Here is a 19,143-nt window from a genome sequence, read left to right as displayed (position 1 = left end):
CTCTTCGAGCTTGATCATTGACTCTAACAATTACATAGTCTATTATTGATTTTTGATTGAGAACTGATTTTGTATATGTATCTCTTTATGTTTAAAGACTCCACTACATATTCTTAACGAATATTGGTCAAATAGGTCAATAATTAGTCTCATTCCATTCTCATGCAAGACATTTTCTTCGAATGGGCCTACTATTTTGTTACTATTTTGCCAGATCTTGTATTTAGGTCTCCCATCAATATATTTTCTTTCCGACTGTTTATGTTTTCGAGTGCTTCTTTTGATTATTCTTTTATTTATGTTCGTCTAATCTTTGACATATTTATTATATTTTTCTAATTCTACCGACACTCCATTTTTTGCTCTTTCGTCTTTATTTACTCCGCTGCAGTAATGAACATCGTCATCATCAGTAGCTCGACAACCCTTTTTGTTGGTAACCAACCCAGTTGGTAATCTTAAGTGTTTTCAGATCTTGTTCCACTTGTTCCATAAGTTTGGGTCTTCCCTTTGACCTTCTCCCTACTGGTGTTAGCCTCATTATATGTTTTGGTGTTTCAGTCTCCAACATCCGTTCAACATGGCTCATCCAGCACATCCGATCTTTTTGGATGTTATGACGTCGGGTTCGTTCTATGCTGCGTTTAGTTCAAAATTATATCTTCTGCGCCATACGTCTTTTTCTTTCACCCCATTATATATGTGTCTAAGGATTTTTCGTTCAAACGTACCTAATAGGTTCTCATCGCTTTTCGACAGTGTCCATGTCTCTGATCCATATATAAGGACCGGTTTTATCAGGGTTTTGTGTATGTTGCATTTGGTTTTTCTTGTGATGTTGTTAGATCTTAGATGTTTAATTAGTCCATTATATGTTTTATTAGCAATATGTGTTCTTCTCTTAATATCTTCACATTGCTATCTGCGGTAACTAGTGAACCTAAATATGTAAAATTTTTCACACTTTCGATGTTATAGTTTACTATTGTCAGATTCTGTAGGTTTCCTTGGACAGTCGATTTGCTGGCCTTCATGTATTTGGTTTTTATTTCATTCATGTGCTGTAATAAACATATTCCTCTATATAAACTCGTTTTCTTGACCCTTATATTTTGATTTTCCAGATGCCGGACAGCTAACCTTGTGACCCAACCCTCATTCTAACCCTCCGAGCTAAATAAAAAGTCATATTGTTTTATAACAAATATTTTATTATTCATTATAATATTATAATAATAAGTTACTAATAAACATCCAACATAACTAACACATGAGGTATAGACACCGAAAACAATATAAATATAAAAATTACATCGAGAGTACTTTATAAATAGTGACTAGTGGTTGTTTGTTCAACAAATTCTCTCCAGAAAACCGAAACATTTTATCGTAGGTAATTATCTATGTTGGCTATAGACATAGTACACATAGAGCATGTATTGTTCTGAAGCTTTTTCTTTGCACTTATGACATCTTAATGCAACTTAATATTTTTGTTGGAAATAAGCCACAATTTACTTTAAAATAAGTTTATTTGACGTTTCGATTTCCACTTCGAAAATCGTTCTCAAAATACAAAACGTTAATAAATCAAACAAATTTTGTTTTTGTTGCTATAGTTTGTATATTTTTAATTCAGACATATATTATACATTTTAAAGTAGATGACTTTATAAAATGATATTGTAAATATTTTTGACAACGACTCAATGACACAATGACAGTAAAATTCTCCTGTTAGTGATCCCATAGCAAATCACGAGGAAAAAATCCTCAATATTAACATCAAACTATGATTTTATAAACTCCACCATTGCCTGGTCCCAAGCCCAGGATGAGAAAGGAGGAGGGTTGTGCGTGAGGTTAGCGACCTCACCATATAAAAAATAATATTGCTAAAGAAACCTCTACAAGCCTCGGAAATAGGACGGATAACGCGATGACGAAAATGGCCACGGAAATGGATTTGAGAAAAACAACGTACATAGGATGTTGGAATGTCCGAACAATGTTCGAAACAAGTAAAACACATCAAGTGGCAAAAGAAATGGATAAAAATAACATTAGTATATTAGGATTATCTGAAATTAGATGGAAGGGATGTGGAAAAACAAGAATTGAACACGACAAAACGGTTATATACCTACTCGGGAAAATGTGGCGAAAAAGACCGACACGAGAGTGGTGTTGCATTCATGATTTCAAAACAAGCAACAAATGCCCTAATAGAATGGGAAGCCATCTCGGATAGAATAATAATAACTAGATTCAAAGCGAGATATAAAAATCTAATAATTGTTAATGTATATGCACCAACAAATGAAAAAGAACAGGACATAAAAGATGAGTTTTACCAACAGCTACAGACGGCATACGATAAAATACAAAATAAATAAAAAGACTAAAAATACTAAGTTTTCACTCTAATGGCATATAAAACAACATAATGCTATTCTACATCCCACCAGAATGAAAACAATGGAAACCTTCTCTGGTTACACCTCCGAGGCTTCTACAATTTGCAAGCCATACGGATGCTGAGACTAAGGAAGATGAGGGAATTCTACAATTTACAATTCACGTCCCATCTGCTCAGCGCGGTAAAGTTCCAACGAGAATGGTTCCCTTCGTACTCAAATCAGAGTAAATGTAAATCAAAAATGAATAACCACTTTCAATTTCGTTGCAACACGAAAATACAGCCGAACCATATCCTAGTCCAATCAGAGAGTGCAGCAAGCACCTCTACCGGTTTCGAAACTTATTAGTCTCTCATCAGGAGGCACATATGTTGCTCTCTCTGATCCAACCAAAACAAACCCCAGCGTGCAGTCCCGGATTGCAACGAACGAAATGTCATAGATGCCCTAGCGGCAACTGCTAGCAAAAAGAAATTGAAAGTGGTTATTCATTTTTTACAAAATAAATATAAAAAAGATATTGTGATGATAATCGGAGATATGAATGCCATAATAGGAACGAATAATAGAGGAAGAGAAACTGTAATGGGGAAAGAAGGATTTGGACAAATTAATGAGAATGGTAACATGTTTATAGATTTCTGCACCCAAAACAGTTTAGTCATAGGTGGAAGTATATTTCAACACAAACGCATACATAAAGTAACATGGACATCCCCCGATGGACAAACACACAATCAGATTGACCACATAACCATAGATAAGACATGGAGGCACTCACTCTTAGATGTTAGAGCAATGAGAGGGGTAGACATAGGGTCCGACCACATGTTGATTAGAGCCAAAATCAAACTCAAACTAGCCAGAAGTAAGAAAACGCCAATGGAACAACGAGAAAGATATAACGTTCAGTGGCTCAAAGACGGAATGAAAGTACTGAAGAATATAAGACCAAGTTAAGAGAATTGTATAATAAAACTTACAACACAGAAAATGCCACGATAGAAGAGCTGTGGGATAAATGCAAGTATGTATATACACAAGCAGCAAAAGAAACGATAGGGATACAAAAAAGAAGTAATAAGCCATGGCTATCGAGAAGCACGTGGGAAAAAATAAAAGAAAGGCAACTACTTAAATGTAAAATGCTAAAAAGTGATCTAAGAGATAGGGAACAAATGAAGAGAGAATATAGAGAGAATATAGATAAAGAAGTTAAAAAAAGTGCGAGAAACGACAAAAGACAATATAACGAAGGACTGTTAATATAAGCAGAAACAGCAGCAAAAAACAACGACATGGGAACTCTATATAAAACGACGAAAAAACTAAGCTCGCGCGGAATAATGAACGTTGAGCATGTAAAAGACAAAAACGGGAAAATATTTAAGAATGAAAAGGAAATAGTTGAGAGATGGATTTTAGAGAAGTATATGCCAACAGAATAATAGAACACGAAATGGAAAATGAAGAAATAAAGGAAGAACTAAGCTCCACCGAATCGGAATTCACAAAAAAAGAAGTAAGTAAAGCAATACAACAGCTGAAAAGAGGGAAAGCAGCTGGAATAGATAACATTACCACAGAACTACTGAAAGCAGATAGAGAAACATCGGAAGAAATCCTGTATGTACTAATACACAGAATATGGCAGGAGGAGAGAATACTTGATGATTTGAAAAAAGGTATAATTGTAAAGATACCCAAGAAAGGAGATCAAACGAATTGCAACAATTGGAGAGCAATAACACTACTTTCTACAGTGAGTAAAGTCATGACAAGGATGATATTAGAAAGAATGAAAGAAACTATAGACCAGTTGTTAAGACCAAACCAAGCGGGCTTCAGAAGTAATAAAGCATGCACAGATCATATTAACACATTAAGAAACATTCTAGAACAAACAATAGAATGGCAGAGCAAAATATATATAAATTTCATTGACTTTAGACAAGCCTTTGACCGGATTAACAGAGAAAAAATGTGAGAAATATTAAAGAGATATGGAATTCCATTAAAATACATAATAATTATCAAAATGTTCTATGAAAACTATACCGCACAAATCATGCACAATGGGAAACTCACAGAACCAATCAACATAGACAGTGGAGTCAGACAGGGGTGTATTCTATCTCCAACCATATTTTTGATCTTAATCGACTGGGTCATGAAGAGGGCAACGAAAAATAAAACAGGAATTAGATGGAATGCTTTCGGTCAGCTTGAAGATCTAGACTTTGCAGATGATACATGTCTGGTGTCCGAAAAAAGACAACATATGCAGAAAAAAACAGAAAAGGTGACAAAAGAAGCAAGAAAAATAGGACTAGAGATTAACACAAGAAAAACCAAACTTATGAAGATAAATACGGAAAGAGAAATGGGTATATTCATTGAAGGAGAAGAAGTAGAAAATGTACAGAAGTTTTGCTATCTGGGAAGCATAATTGACGCTAGCGGTGGAATAGAAGAGGAAATTAATGGAAGGATAAATAAAACCCAAAATGCGTTCTATATGCTGAAGAAAACATGGGAGTCCAATAAATTAACAACCAAAACCAAAATCAGCATATTTAATACAAATGTAAAGAGCATTTTGCTATATGCAGCAGAAACTTGGAAAATAGAGAAAAAGATTATACAAAAGGTTCAAGCATTTGTAAATAGATGCCTTAGACGAATATTGCAAATATATTGGCCAAATCGGATAAGTAACAAGGAACTTTGGAGAAAAACTAATCAAGAGCCGATAGCCAAAACGATAAATAGACGCAAATGGAAGTTTATTGGACACACATTAAGGAAAAATGAAGATGATATAACCAAACAAGCCCTGGATTACCAACCAACTGGAAAAAGAAAACAAGGAGGCAGACCAATGACATCCTGGAAAAGAAATATTACCAGAGAGCTAGAAGACAATGGGTTAACATGAAAAGAAGTGAAAGCCCTGGCCAGAAACAGAGATGAATGGAGGGGGAGTGTAGAGGCCCTATGTTCCAAATGGAATCAAGAGGAGTAAAGTAAGTAAGTAAATATGATTTTATATTTATGTTATCATAAATGATATATCCTCGATATGTTATTGACTTATTAATCGTGGTATTTTCTTTCTATTGATATCCTCTTTTAATATGGGTAACCACGTCTTACTGCATTCTGCCGAGGAATTTGCGATGCAATTGGTTTCATTAAACATAATTATATTTCGTCTACTTTAAAATGTATAATGTTGGTCTATGAATTGTCAATATTATTGAGTTATATAAGATTAAATTATTTGAAGAATTTTTACTAAGCAACAAAAACAAAATATTGTTTAATTTATTAATTTTTTGTATTTTGAGAACGATTTCTGAAATTGGAAATCGAAACATCAAATAAACTTAATTTTAAAGTAAAATTGTAGGCTATTCCCAACCAAAATAATAAATTACATACAGTATGTACATAGTTCTTAGTTCCATAAATTTATTATTATTGTTTTGAAATATGTGTGTTTAAAACTATGAATATAAATAAAACTAACGTCAGTCGTGTACAAAGCGTATAAATCAATTATTGACGTCAATGTCATTTTGCTATATATTTTTTTATTAGCAATTAAATTTAACATTTAAAACAACTAACTAAAAAATATGGTTTTTGCGAAACACCAAGAAAAACCTATAACATGGAATTTCTATTTTGAGTTCTGGTAACAAATATGAGGCATTTGAAATAAACCTAAAAAATGCTGAATTTAAACTTTCACATTCGGATATAATTAGCATATTACAATTAGATACAATGCAGAAGTTCGGATACAATTATCGTCTCTTTACAAAGACAATGGCGTCGACTTTGCAAAGTAACAAGACACTTACTCAACACACACACTAAACATGACACTAAGTACCTCATATTGTGACTGGCTGAATGACATAAAGTCCATGCATAAAGTACTTTTTTAAAACTAAATAACTTCAGCTTCAAACTACACCGAATGCCTTGTTCGTGGATGCATTTCCTGTGACGTGAGATAGTTTGTAACGCGAAAGTTTAAATTCAGCGTTTTTTAGACATATATCAAATATGACATAGCCTGTTTGTTGTTAAAATTTAAAATAAATATTTCGTGTTATAGGTTTTGAAGATTAGATCAATTTTATTGATCTCATGAGAATCATAAAAAATGGCAAAAAACGCGCAACGTTTATTTATTTATAAATAGATTTATAGAAACTGACTTAAATTGCGGTGCACTCTAAAAATTTCATATGAAAGCTGTGCCTTTCTCCTTTAAAACGCAGTTTTATTTTGGTCGATAGGACATTCTGATCAAAAGTTATCAAATTTTTACCGCCGAGTTGATATAAATTTTTTAAATTGATTTCGAGCTTTCAAAATCGCTGGTCGCTTTAAGCGTTGTTTCTAAGAAAACGGTTCATTGTACACAAAAAGTGCTACGAAATTCTTTTGTTTAAAATTGTCTGAGCTACATTTTTTGATTACGACATTTTTTCTACTACGCGGATATTCTTGCTAAATCGATGTTTCCTGTTTTGCCCCTACTATGAGGGGATTTTAGGGAGAAGCCCTGGGTGTTTTGCATCTTTTTGGGGCACCAAAATTGGCATTCTCAGAAAAATGCAGCTCGTCTCGTTTTTTGAGGTCAAAATCGTACATTTAGAAAACATGAGAAAATCCTAATTTTCTTTTGTAGTTCACCCTACATACGAATATCTGTCAATGATTTCTGTGACACATAATTTGAAAGCTAGAATATATTGTTTACCTTTTTATGTAAAATGAATAATTATTTATATTTTCCTTCTCTATTAACATAACTCATATAAGTATAAGTAGAAAATTTACGATAAGTTGTTTTGGTTTTTTAGAGAAAATCGTTATTGAAACATATCACATAAAGAACAAGGTGAGGATAAGTACTTAAAACATAATTACAAGCCATATTTGGGTAGCGTGCTACCTTCAACTGCTCTATAACTAAGAGTACCATTTTTCTTGAGCGTTCCTTTGTGTGGATACAGATTCAAAGGAGGTAAATTGGGATGCTCTATTCTAGTCGGTGACGAGACTCTCGGTCTAGAGATGGGCACGTGTCTTCTTAGAGTATTCAAGTTTGAGCAACGCATATCCGCATTCCCTATCATCTGGTAGTGGGATGTATCGGGTTCTATGTTGGTTAGTTGGTAGCTTTCGATTAGAGGAGTGGGATCTTCGTATTCGTAATCTAGGAACCCAGAATTGTCAAAACTCGATTTTTCTATAGCTGAAAAAAAGGGGGTCTACTGGCCTAACTACTACTAACTCTACACCTAGTGTAGGTCTAGAAGATTTTTAGATGGATAACAAATACATAATATGTACGTAGTATGTTTGAAAAATTTAAAACATTATTTCTATATTAAAAAGGCGTTTAAATACGTTTAGGGAAATTTATAGAAATATTTGATATTCAAAAATCATCAAAAACCGATGTAAATTTATGAGAAAGATCTGAAATCTCGTTATTTATAAACCTATTATGAACTTAACAAAAAGCAATCACAAACTAAAGCTCATACACTCACCATTTTCAACAAAGTTTGTTCAAAAAGGAAGTAAGAGTCCAAGAAAAACAGTTAAGTCGTATAAATCGCATCGCAATGAAAACAAAATTATCAATATACAGGGTGTCCAGAAAAGATTGGTCATAAATTATACCACACATTCTGGGGTGAAAAATAGTTCGATTGAACCTAACTTACTTTATATTAGTACAACTGTGCTCATAAAAAAAGTTACAGCCCTTTGAAGTTACAAAATGAAAATCGATTTTTTTCAATATACCGAAAACTATTAGAGATTTTGTAAAGAAAATTGACATGTATCATTATTATCGTATTATATCGATATTATAGGAATATCTTAATACAAAATTATAGTGAAATTTGTCCATCCCATAAAAATTTTATGGGGATTTTGTTCCCTTAAATCTCCCCAAACTTTTGTGTACGTTCAAATTAATCCATTATTGTGGTACCACTAGTTCAACACAATGTTTTTAAAACTTTTTTGTCTCTTAGTATTTTTTCGATAAGCCAGTTTTTATCGAGATGCGGCTTCTCTTTTAATATATTTACATACAAATTTTATGGCGGTTTTGTTCCTTTAAACCCCCCAAATGATTGTGTACGTTCCAATTAAACTATTATTGTGGTACCATTGGTACAAAAAACAGTGTTTTTAAAGCTTTTTTGCCTCTTAGTCTTTTTTTGATAAGTCACCTTTTATCGAGATCTGGCTTCTTTTCCAAAATATACCTAAAAATGTAAATTACAAATAAATTTTCAGATTATTAACAGATCTCTACATATAATCTTACTTAACCATATACAAATATGTGGTGGATTCGACAAATATTCAAAATATCTCGATAAACACTGGCTTCTAGAAAAAGTACGATGAGGCAAAAAAGTTTTAAAAACATTGTGTTTAACTAATGGTGCCACAATAATAATTTAATTGGAACGTACACAAAAGTTTGGGGGGTTAAGGGAACAAAACCCTCATAAAATTTTTATGGGGAGCACAAATTTCACTTTAATTTTTTTTAAGGTGTTGCTGCCATAAGAATGCCACATGTCCATTTTCAATAAAAAATCTCTAAGAGTTTTCGACACATGAAAAAAATCGATTTTCATGTTGTAACTTCAAAGGGCTGTAACTTTTTTTGTGTACATTATTTTATATAGGTAAGTCAGGTTCACTCTACCTATTTTTGACCCCAGAATCTGTGGTATAATTTATGACCAATCTTTTCGAGACACCCTGTATAGAGCAGTAGTAGAACCAGTACTAATTATTTACAGTGTTGTTATGAAGGTACTTTCTTATAGCATTTTTGTAATTAACTAGCTTTGATGGGAAATAAGCCGCAATTTTACTAAAAAAAGATTTTATTAACGTTTCGTCGTCCAAATCGGATGCAGCTGTCAAAATACAAAAATATTAATGAATTAAACAAAAATGTTGTTGCTTAGTAAAAAATTCTTCTAATAATTTATTTAATCTGAGTCAGTTATATTGGCAATTCTGACATATAATATACATTTTCATGACTTTAAAATGAAATTGCCAATATTTATGAGTTGCGTTTCTGGGATGACTTTACTGGAAGATAGTTCATTCGATTACATGAAATCAATCCCAACTCAAAAATATCCGTTACAAAAAAATCATAACATGTGATCTGTCTTAAAAAGACAATCACATGCAACGGTGACAGTAAAATTCTCGCGTTAGAGATTCCATAGTAAATCACGAGGGAAAACCAGGAAAAAACCTCGTGATACTATTCCGACATCGTAAGTATTAGGTCTTACTTTAGTTTACTCTCAAAACTAATACCAAATTCTGACCATAATATGTGCATATGTTATTTTAAATTATAAATAATATTAATAATACATAAATATTGGCAATATCATTTTAAAGTCTTCTACTTTAAAATGTATAATATATGGCTGAATTGCCGATATAAATAAGTCAGATTAAATAAATTATTAGAAGAATATTTTACTAAGCAACAACATTTTTGTTTATTTCATTAATATTTTTTTGTATTTTGACAAAGGCCTCCGATTTGGATGTCGAAACGTTAATAAAATAATTTTTTTAGTAAACTTGTGGCTTATTTCCCATCAAAACTAGTTAATTACTAATTTACGAGTCCGAATGTTTGTCAGTTAAAAATAGAAGAAAAGTGGATACTATAGAAATTGATTTTATCAGAAGAGCTTGCCGAGTATCCAGAATAGGACATGTACCTAATGAAGACATTGGAAGACGTATAAATATAATTCATTCAACATAAGAAAAAACATTAATAAGAAAATTAATATGGTATGGGCACATAAAGACGATGAGGGATGATATATGGTCGAAAAAGAACCTGCTCAAAAAATAAGGAGAGGAAGAGCAGCAGTAACATGGATCAGCGGAATAAAAGCAACAATGGAGGATACAGCTATCCAAGAGGAAAATGGAGAGAACTATTTTGGAGATTCATTGACGAAATAAATCATAGATCAGTAATTGCAAATTGCCCTATGGCTAGTAGACCAGGACGGATCTGTTTTTAGGTGGATGTGAGAGGTGACATTCCGATTTTTGCGGATAAAGTTAGGTGATAACTTCGTTAATAATAATTGACTTATGTTCCTTCTTAAATATGCCCGGAACATTAATAAAAAAAAAAAATATTTAAAAATTTCAAAAAATTTCGCTTTTTTCTAATTTCTTTGCTTATAACTTTAAAACGATTCATTTTGGAACAAAGTCGTATAGGAATAAAACAAAAATAATTAAATTTTCTATCAGATACGATTGGTTAAAAATGTCTTAATTTATCACCCTTGCTGCAAAATAGCAATAAATATAAAATAAGGGGGCAAAACAAGCCTGTCCTTATTCAATGTTTTTCCATCACTTAGGTTACATTTGTAACCTTAATAATTGGCTTAGAAAATTTTTGTAATGTGCTAAAACCGTCCACCAAATTTCATTAAAATTGACTTACTAGATTTTGCATAATAATTTTGCCATCTAAACTTTTTTTAAAAAATTTAAAAATTTTAAAATCTTGCACAACAAAAACTAGAACATACAAAGATTTGTCAATTTTTTGCATATAAAGGAACACTCCACCTATCTAAAGCACTTTACAGAATTAAAATCGGATTATTTAAGCAGCCTCAGCAATATTTTAAATTTATAAACAATTTTTTGGCTTATAAACAAATTAGTGCTGTGTCCAGGAGGGGGTGCAGACAGCATTTGAAAGTTTAAGTCAAATTATACCGGTTTTAATTATTTGCATTGCTAAAAATTGTATTAGATAGGTAGAGCACCTCTTTATATGTAAAAAAATTAGCCAACTTCTAAATGGTCTACTTTTTGTTCAGAAAGATTTTAAAAAATTTGAACTTTTTTAAAAACATTTAGATTGCAAATTTATTATGCAAAATCTTTTAGGTCGATTTTAATGAAATTTGGTAGACCATTTAAGTAAGTTATAAGAATTTTCTAAGCGAATTACTAAGGTCCTAAGTGCCACCAAGAAGGTTAAGAAACATTGAATAACAACAGGCGTATTTTTCCCCCTTATTTTGGATTTATTGCTATATTGCAGAAAAGGTAATACCTTAAGACATTTTGGACCAGTCGTATATCATAAAAAATTCAATTATCTTTATTTTATTTCTCTACGACTTTGTTCCAAAACGAATCGATTTAAAGTGATAAGCAAAGAAAGCAGAAAATAAACGATGTTTTTCGAAATTTTTAAATATTTCAATTTTTTTATTAATGTTCCGGGCACATTTGAGAAGGAGTATAAGTCAATTATTATTACTGAAGGTGTCACCTAACTTTATTTGCAAAAATCCGAATGCCACCTCTCACATCCAAAAATAGACGTTTTTTTACAGATTAGTCCTGGTCTATAGTATAAAAAGTCTGGAAGAGTCATAATATTAATGAGATATGTAATACACTCGATATTTCCCTGTTTTCCTATATGCTGATTGATGGATTCTCAATGAACCAGATAAAAATCTCAGAAATGCTTTCGAATCATTCTTTTAAAGGCGGATGACTATAATCTCATGGGTGGCCGGAAAAGAAAATACGCCAATATTATGATAACTAAACTTCTGGTCCTGAAATTAAAAAAGGTGACAATGACCTCAGAATCATATCTAATTTATACTATAAGCAGCAAGGCAAAAGTACGTGAACGAACAGCTGTCGGAGGAAATTGAAATTAGACGTGGGGTGAGACAGGGATGCCTATTGTCGCCAGTTCTCTTTAATGCCTACTCGGAAGAGATTCTAAAGAAAGCTCTTGAGGGTGAAACAGCTGGAATAAAGGTGAACGGAGTTCCCATTAACAACATTAGATATGCGGATGACACTGTCATCTTGGACGAAAATATTAAAGATCTTCAGAGACTGGTTAACAGAATAGCGATATATAGTCAAGAATACGGTCTAACAATGAACATCAAGAAGACAAAATTTATGAGAATATATCAAACTCAAAGAAATAACAAGAATCTCCTCATAAACGGAACCAATCCGAACGAGTAGACCAATATGCATATATTGGAACAATGATCAACTCCACAAATGATTACTTCCAGGAGATTAAAATTAGAATAGAAAAGGCTAGAGCAAATTTTAACAAAATGAGAAAAGTGCTCTACACAAGAGATCTAAAGCTAGAGCTAAGAGTAAGGTTGGCTAGGTGCTATGTTTTCTCGACTCTGTTTTACGGAATGGAAGCTTGGACCTTGAATGCGGCATCAATGAAAAAACTGGAATCATTTGAGTTGTGGGTATATAGAAGAATTCTGAAAATATCATGGACAGAACACGTTACAAACAAAAAGATTCTGAGAACGATGAATACAGAAATGGAAGTCTTAAATACAATCAAAACCAGAACATTGGAATATCTCGGACATATTACACGTGGAGATAGATACAACTTGCTCCAATTGATTATGCAGGGAAAGATTCAAGGAAAGAGAAGCATAGGAAGACTCAGAATATTGTGGCTGCGCAACCTGAGAGAATGGTACGGATGTACATCAAATGAACTTTTCAGAGCAGCCGTCTCCAAAGTCCGAATAGCTATGATGATTGCCAACCTCCGTCGCGGAGATGGCACTTGAAGAAGAAGCAACTTCTGGCAGTAAAGAACCCACTCACCAAATCAAAAGTGGTGAGGAACTGCAAAGATATCCTTTGCAACCTGGCAGAAGCCAATAAAGTGTCTTTAATATGGGTGCCAAGTCATGAAGAGGGCGTGGGAATGAACGAACAGATATGCTGGCACACATAGGCGTAACCAGGGGGTGGTTTTGGGGGGTTATGACCCCCCCCCCTTTTGGATGTACTTTGAGCTCTATACGCTTAACACCATTATTATTCCATACCCACCAGAGACCTTCAAGTAGATGTAACCCCCACCCTTTGAAAGTAAGGACTTTGAAAAGTAAAACTATACGTGCGTCTCTACGAGGTTACACAAACAAAACTGCATTAATCAACCTTCGTTTTGTTTGCATATTTAGAAACAATATCTTTTGTAACAACTGAAATTATTTAAAATTATATACATCTTTTGATATATTATATTATACAGTAAGGAGTTTTTTCCCTTACTGTACACCCCCTAGGATCATCCTGGTTACACCTTTGCTGGCAAAATAAGGATCGAGAAATCATTGTAGCCCCCGAACCTTTCTGTGGCATCAACAGATGTCACAAAATTTGTTATTTAATAACAAGCATCAGAAGTGGCTGACGGAATCATAAAAAAAAATGGAGCCACTCAAGAACAAATCCAGACTAAAAAAATAATCAAGACGATTAATAAAAAATTCTCGGACAATTTGATGGACTTCAATACACAAGATATTAAAAGGGTCACCGAAATGGTGACTGGACATTGTCGTTTGGTAAATCATTTATACAAACTAGGTAAGGTGTATGAACCACGGTAGAGAAAATGGGAAATGAAGAAGATACTGGCATACATATTCTATGCCATTGCAATTTGCCAAGTAATGTAAATAAGGAATTCACTGGTAACTTGAACCAGGTGAGAACCTAAAACTACCAAAAAGGAAACTGCTGGCCTTCGTTGAGGCCACAGGATATATTTAGATAAAAAATGAATGACCATTTTCAATTTCGTTCCAAAACGAAAATACAGCCGCATCATATTCTAGTCCAATCAGAGAGTGCAGCAAGCACCTCTACCGGTTTCGAAACTTGTTATCTCTTGTTAGGAGGCACATACGCTGCTCTCTCTGATCCAACCAAAACAAACCATGGCGTGCAGTCACGGATTGCAACGAACGAAATGGCATAGATGCCCTAGCGGCAACTGCTAGCAAAAGACTAAGTTTTCACTCTGATGGCATATAAAACAACGTAATGTTACTCTACATCCCACCAGACTGAAAACAATGGGAACCTTCTCTAATTACACATCCGAGGCTTCTACAATTTGTGTTTACAATTTTGAATTTTACAATTTATAATTCACGTCCCATCTGCTCAGCGGGTAAAGTTCCAACGAGAATGGTTCCCTTCATACTCCAATCAGAGTAAACATGCAAATAAAAAATAAATTGAAAATGCGAAGTAGTTTGCAATCCTAATAGTAAATTATTAATATTAAAAATATTACTAAAAGATTTTTAAATTGAAAACTTATTGGTACACTTTCCTGGTGACACCTCCAAGACTTCTACAATTTGCAAGTCAAATGGATGCTGCAGTGAAGACGTGAGGGAAGGAATTCTACACTATGCAATTCACATCCCCCGTCTGCAGCTGGTAAAGTTCCAATGGAAAAATGCACCTAGTTACTCTACGGAGTAATACGACTATAAAATAAAAATGTATACCATTTTTATTCAGTTGCAATGCGAAGGCAAAACAATCTTACTTTTCAATTAGAATACGGAGTGCAGTCCAGTCCCTTGAATCGCGATTTTCGGCTCTTATTGGAGCCTTCATTGGAGCCTTCATTGCAGAACAGTGCCTACGTTCCTTCCGATGAAGGCTCCAATAAGAGCCGAAAATCGCGATTCAAGGACTGGACTACACTCCGTATTCTAATTGAAAAGTAAGATTGTTTTGCCTTCGCATTGCAACTGAATAAAAATGGTATACATTTTTATTTTAAATTGAAAATGGTTGTTTATTTTTTATTTACATGTTTACTCTGATTGGAGTACGAAGGGAACCATTCTCGTTGGAACTTTACCACGCTGATCAGATGGGATGTGAATTATAAATTGTAAAATTCCCTCATCTTTCTTGGCCTCAGCATCCGTATGGCTTGCAAATTGTAGAAGCCTCGGAGGTGTAACCAGAGAAGGATCCCATTGTTTTCATTCTGGTGGGATGTAGAATAGCATTACGTTGTTTTATATGCCATCAGAGTGAATACTTAGCCTTTTGATAAATTTAGAGTTTAATGGAAAAACAAGGTATTGTACAAGGTTTTACGACCAAGTGCAAGAGATTAACGAGTCTCGCTTGAGCTCAGAAGAATAGACGATAACTAAACGTGTGGAAAATACTAAGGACGCAAGTAACAGAAAAAATAATATGCTATTTAGGACACGTTTTCCAAGGAATGATAGCTTACTGTACAAGAAAAGATTCATAAAAAATTATCGTTTATGCATTATATGAATTTGTTTGCTTAGTACGTCCTAGAGACTTATCTTAAAGACTTATAGATTGACAGCTTGGCCTTAAATATGTTTATTAAAGTGCAGTAACATAATAAAGATATGCAATTACATTTTTTAATGTAGGTATTGCTGATTCATGTTATATAAATATTTATAAATAAATATGTTTCTTAATATATCTAAAAATAGTCTTCATCTTAATAATAATCTTAATATCAAGCGATGGAAAATAAATGTTAATGCCAGCAAATCGGTACAAATTACTTTTACAACCAGAAAATCTGCATGTCCTCAAGTTTCTATAAATAATACTCCGATTCCCACCAAACCGGTTGTCAAATACTTGGGATTGCATCTACATGAAAAACTCATATGGAAAACGCACATTAAAACTAAACGTAAACAATTAGATCTTAAACTAAAAAATATGAACTGGCTATTTAACAAGAGGTCTCAGTTATCTCTTGAAAATAAGCTGCTTCTGTACAAATCTATACTTATACCAGTTTGGTCATACGGAATAAAACTATGGGGCTGCAGTAAACCTTCAAATACGAAGATTGTCCAAACATTCCAGTCCAAATTACTCCGTATGATAAGTAAAGCTCCATGGTACGTATCCAACCAGACACTTCACAATGATCTGACATCCCACTAATCAAGGACTTAATAAAGAATCATTCAATAAAATATGAAAATCGCACCACTGACCACACCAACGAATTGATAAATAATTTATTCACCCAACCACTTGCTGAAAGATGACTAAAGAGAATATGGCCAGACGATCTACCACAATAATGCTTAGAGAACCGTCACTTTACTCATGTTAATTGACTTACATACCATTTACTTATTACTTTGTAAGTATATAGACTAGATTGTAAAAATGCAGTGTATCAAAAAAAAATCTTAATAATAATTATTATACTGGGAAACAAAAAGTGGCCCAATTGAAGCCGGCAATGGGATAAGACTTCCTTGGATTCTTTGAGTCAAGGATATTGTTCAACCTGATCACTGACGAAATAATAAAAAAAGTAAGAACTAAAAAAGGATACCAAATGGGAGAGAGACAACTTAAAATAATCTGCTATGCGGACGATGCAATACTAATCTCTCAAAGTGAAGATGATTTACAACGTATGCTGCACCAATTCAACATAATCGCCAGAAAATTTAACATGTTAATTTCCTCAAAAAAGACAAAATGCATGGTTATAACAGCAGATCCAATAAGATGTAAATTGGAGCTGGAAGGTCAGATAATAGAACAAGTGATGGAGTTTAAGTATCTAGGCATCACACTATCTAGCTACGGAAGACTCGAAACAGAAGTGGAAGATCAAGTAAATAGAGCAAACAGAGCCGTAGGTTGCCTGAATGACACAATATGGAGAAATAAAAATATCGGAAGAGAAATGAAAGCCAGAATTTACAAAACAGTCATCAGACCAATAATGACATACGCGGCAGAAACACGACCCGATACAGAGAGGACAAAAATATTGCTAGAAACAGCGGAGATGAAAACCCTTCGAAAAATCGATGGTAAGACTCTATGGGACAGAGCTAGAAGTACAGATATACGACGGAGATGCAAGGTGGATAACATTAATAACTGGGTAAGAAACAGAAGAATAGAATGGAATGCCCACATAAGCCGAATGACAACAAATAGGGTAGTCAGGACAGCGAGAGACGGTTCCCCAATAGGAAGACGATCAGTGGGAAGACCACGAAAACGATGGAACGACAACTTACTAGAGGCACATTGAAAAAACAGACAGTCATGTCTATACGAAAAGAAGAAGAAGAAGAAGAGAAGAAGAAAACAAAAAGAAATTGTTCTTTTGCACGAAATTTTAAAAATTTGGGATATTTCGTAGTCGCTGAATACAAATCGTTGGAACCAAGATTCTGGTGACCACGTGAATTCGTGCCTTCTAAAATTTGCAAGCAAACGAACGATGACTCAAGCAGACTAGGGGAATCTAAGATTGCATTCCACGTCCCGTCAATTCATCTAGGGAAAATTCCATCGAACTTTGATTGATTGTACTCAGATAAGAGTAAAGCTAAAAGAAAATGAAAGGCAATTAATATTTCATTCTATTTCAGAGCAACCGCCATCCTCTTACGTACGTTTCACCCTTTTGGGATTTTTGGAGAGACCTGGGGTCTACTCTGAATAGTAACGAAAACCAACCGTCTTACTATAAAAAATTATATAAACTAATTTCCTGTTAGATCTAAGACTTTTCATTGTTTTAAAGGGGCGGGCGAGCCGGGCGACCGCCGGGTGCGCCAAATTTTGAGGGGCGCCAAATTTTGAAGGACGCCGATTTAAAAATATATTTTTTTTTCATTTAATATATTTTTTTTTATTTTACCTATTAACTTTGAACATTTTTCCTATGACATTGTTTGAATAATTCCTCTATAATTAGAGTTATTAGAGTTAGTAACAGTTATTCCTCTATAATTAGAGCATATGCGTTTATCCCCTTTCTTGTATACTGAGCTGATGACAAATTCTTCTAAAAAGGTTGTTCATTTTTTTTGGGTCATTTGTCACGTAGGTATAACGTATGTCAACAATCTACTTTAAAAATGGACGAAGATCAAATTTTAAATTATCAACAAAATTATGAATAGTCAGTGCAGTGATACTATATACCTACTACGTAAGAGGATTGTGATTGCCTATGAAATGGAATGAAATATTATTGTTCATTCTCTTTTAGTTTTACTCCTATCTAACTACAAGGAATCAAGATTCGATGGAATTTTACCCGGATGAATTGACCAGTTGAGGAATGCAATCTTAGATTCCCCCTAGTCTCCCCTATCGTTTGTTTGCCTTGTAAATTTTAGAAGGCACAAATTCAGGTTGGTCACAAGAATCTTGAATTAAACGATAGAAGTTTTAGATTTTTGGATCTCATTATGTCTTGATTTTTTAATACTTTAATAAACATACTTTCCCAATTCAGGTTATCCATTTAAAAAAATTCTAAAAATTTTTATACGAATTAATTAAATGGGAAATATATTTACCTTTAGGATATGGTGGTACAGGCGGTACCACCGCTCCGATATTATCAATAGTTTCATAATGATCCTCGTCTCCATAGTCGATCAAATCAGGAGGATAGTTCTCTGAAATAAAATGTTGGGTACCCCTAGGGGTTAACGTAGCCCAAACCATTCGATTATCTTGAATGTTTGTGCCGTGATATAAGACGGTGTCTGTAGGATGAATAATTTTGGTTCCATTTAGAGTTGGTACTGCAGTACATTCCCTTGGTTCGTGATTTTTCATTTGTCTGTGAAGCGAACAATCGTTTCCGCCAAACATATTCATTCTAAAAAATTACATAACAATTTTCATTTTTTTAATCTATTTGTGTATAATAATTTTGTAAACAAACTATGGAAAAAGGTCCACA

The 19,143-nt window shown here is 33.6% G+C and overlaps 1 protein-coding gene across 1 annotated transcript in view; it reads right to left on the bottom strand.

Annotated features, from left to right (window-relative positions):
- Window positions 1-1,190: 1,190 nt before the first annotated feature.
- Window positions 1,191-19,143, bottom strand: part of LOC126885969 (uncharacterized) — a gene marked incomplete in the record, with an annotated part of 103,521 nt that continues 85,568 nt past the window's right edge. The window contains 2 exon segments of the mRNA XM_050652807.1: window positions 1,191-7,698; window positions 18,752-19,059. Coding sequence (XP_050508764.1) covers window positions 7,367-7,698; window positions 18,752-19,059 — 640 coding nt within the window.

Source organism: Diabrotica virgifera, chromosome 6 (assembly GCF_917563875.1).
Source record: "Diabrotica virgifera virgifera chromosome 6, PGI_DIABVI_V3a".
Classification (NCBI taxonomy): Eukaryota; Metazoa; Arthropoda; class Insecta; order Coleoptera; family Chrysomelidae; genus Diabrotica; species Diabrotica virgifera.
This window is presented reverse-complemented; position numbering and strand designations above follow the sequence as displayed.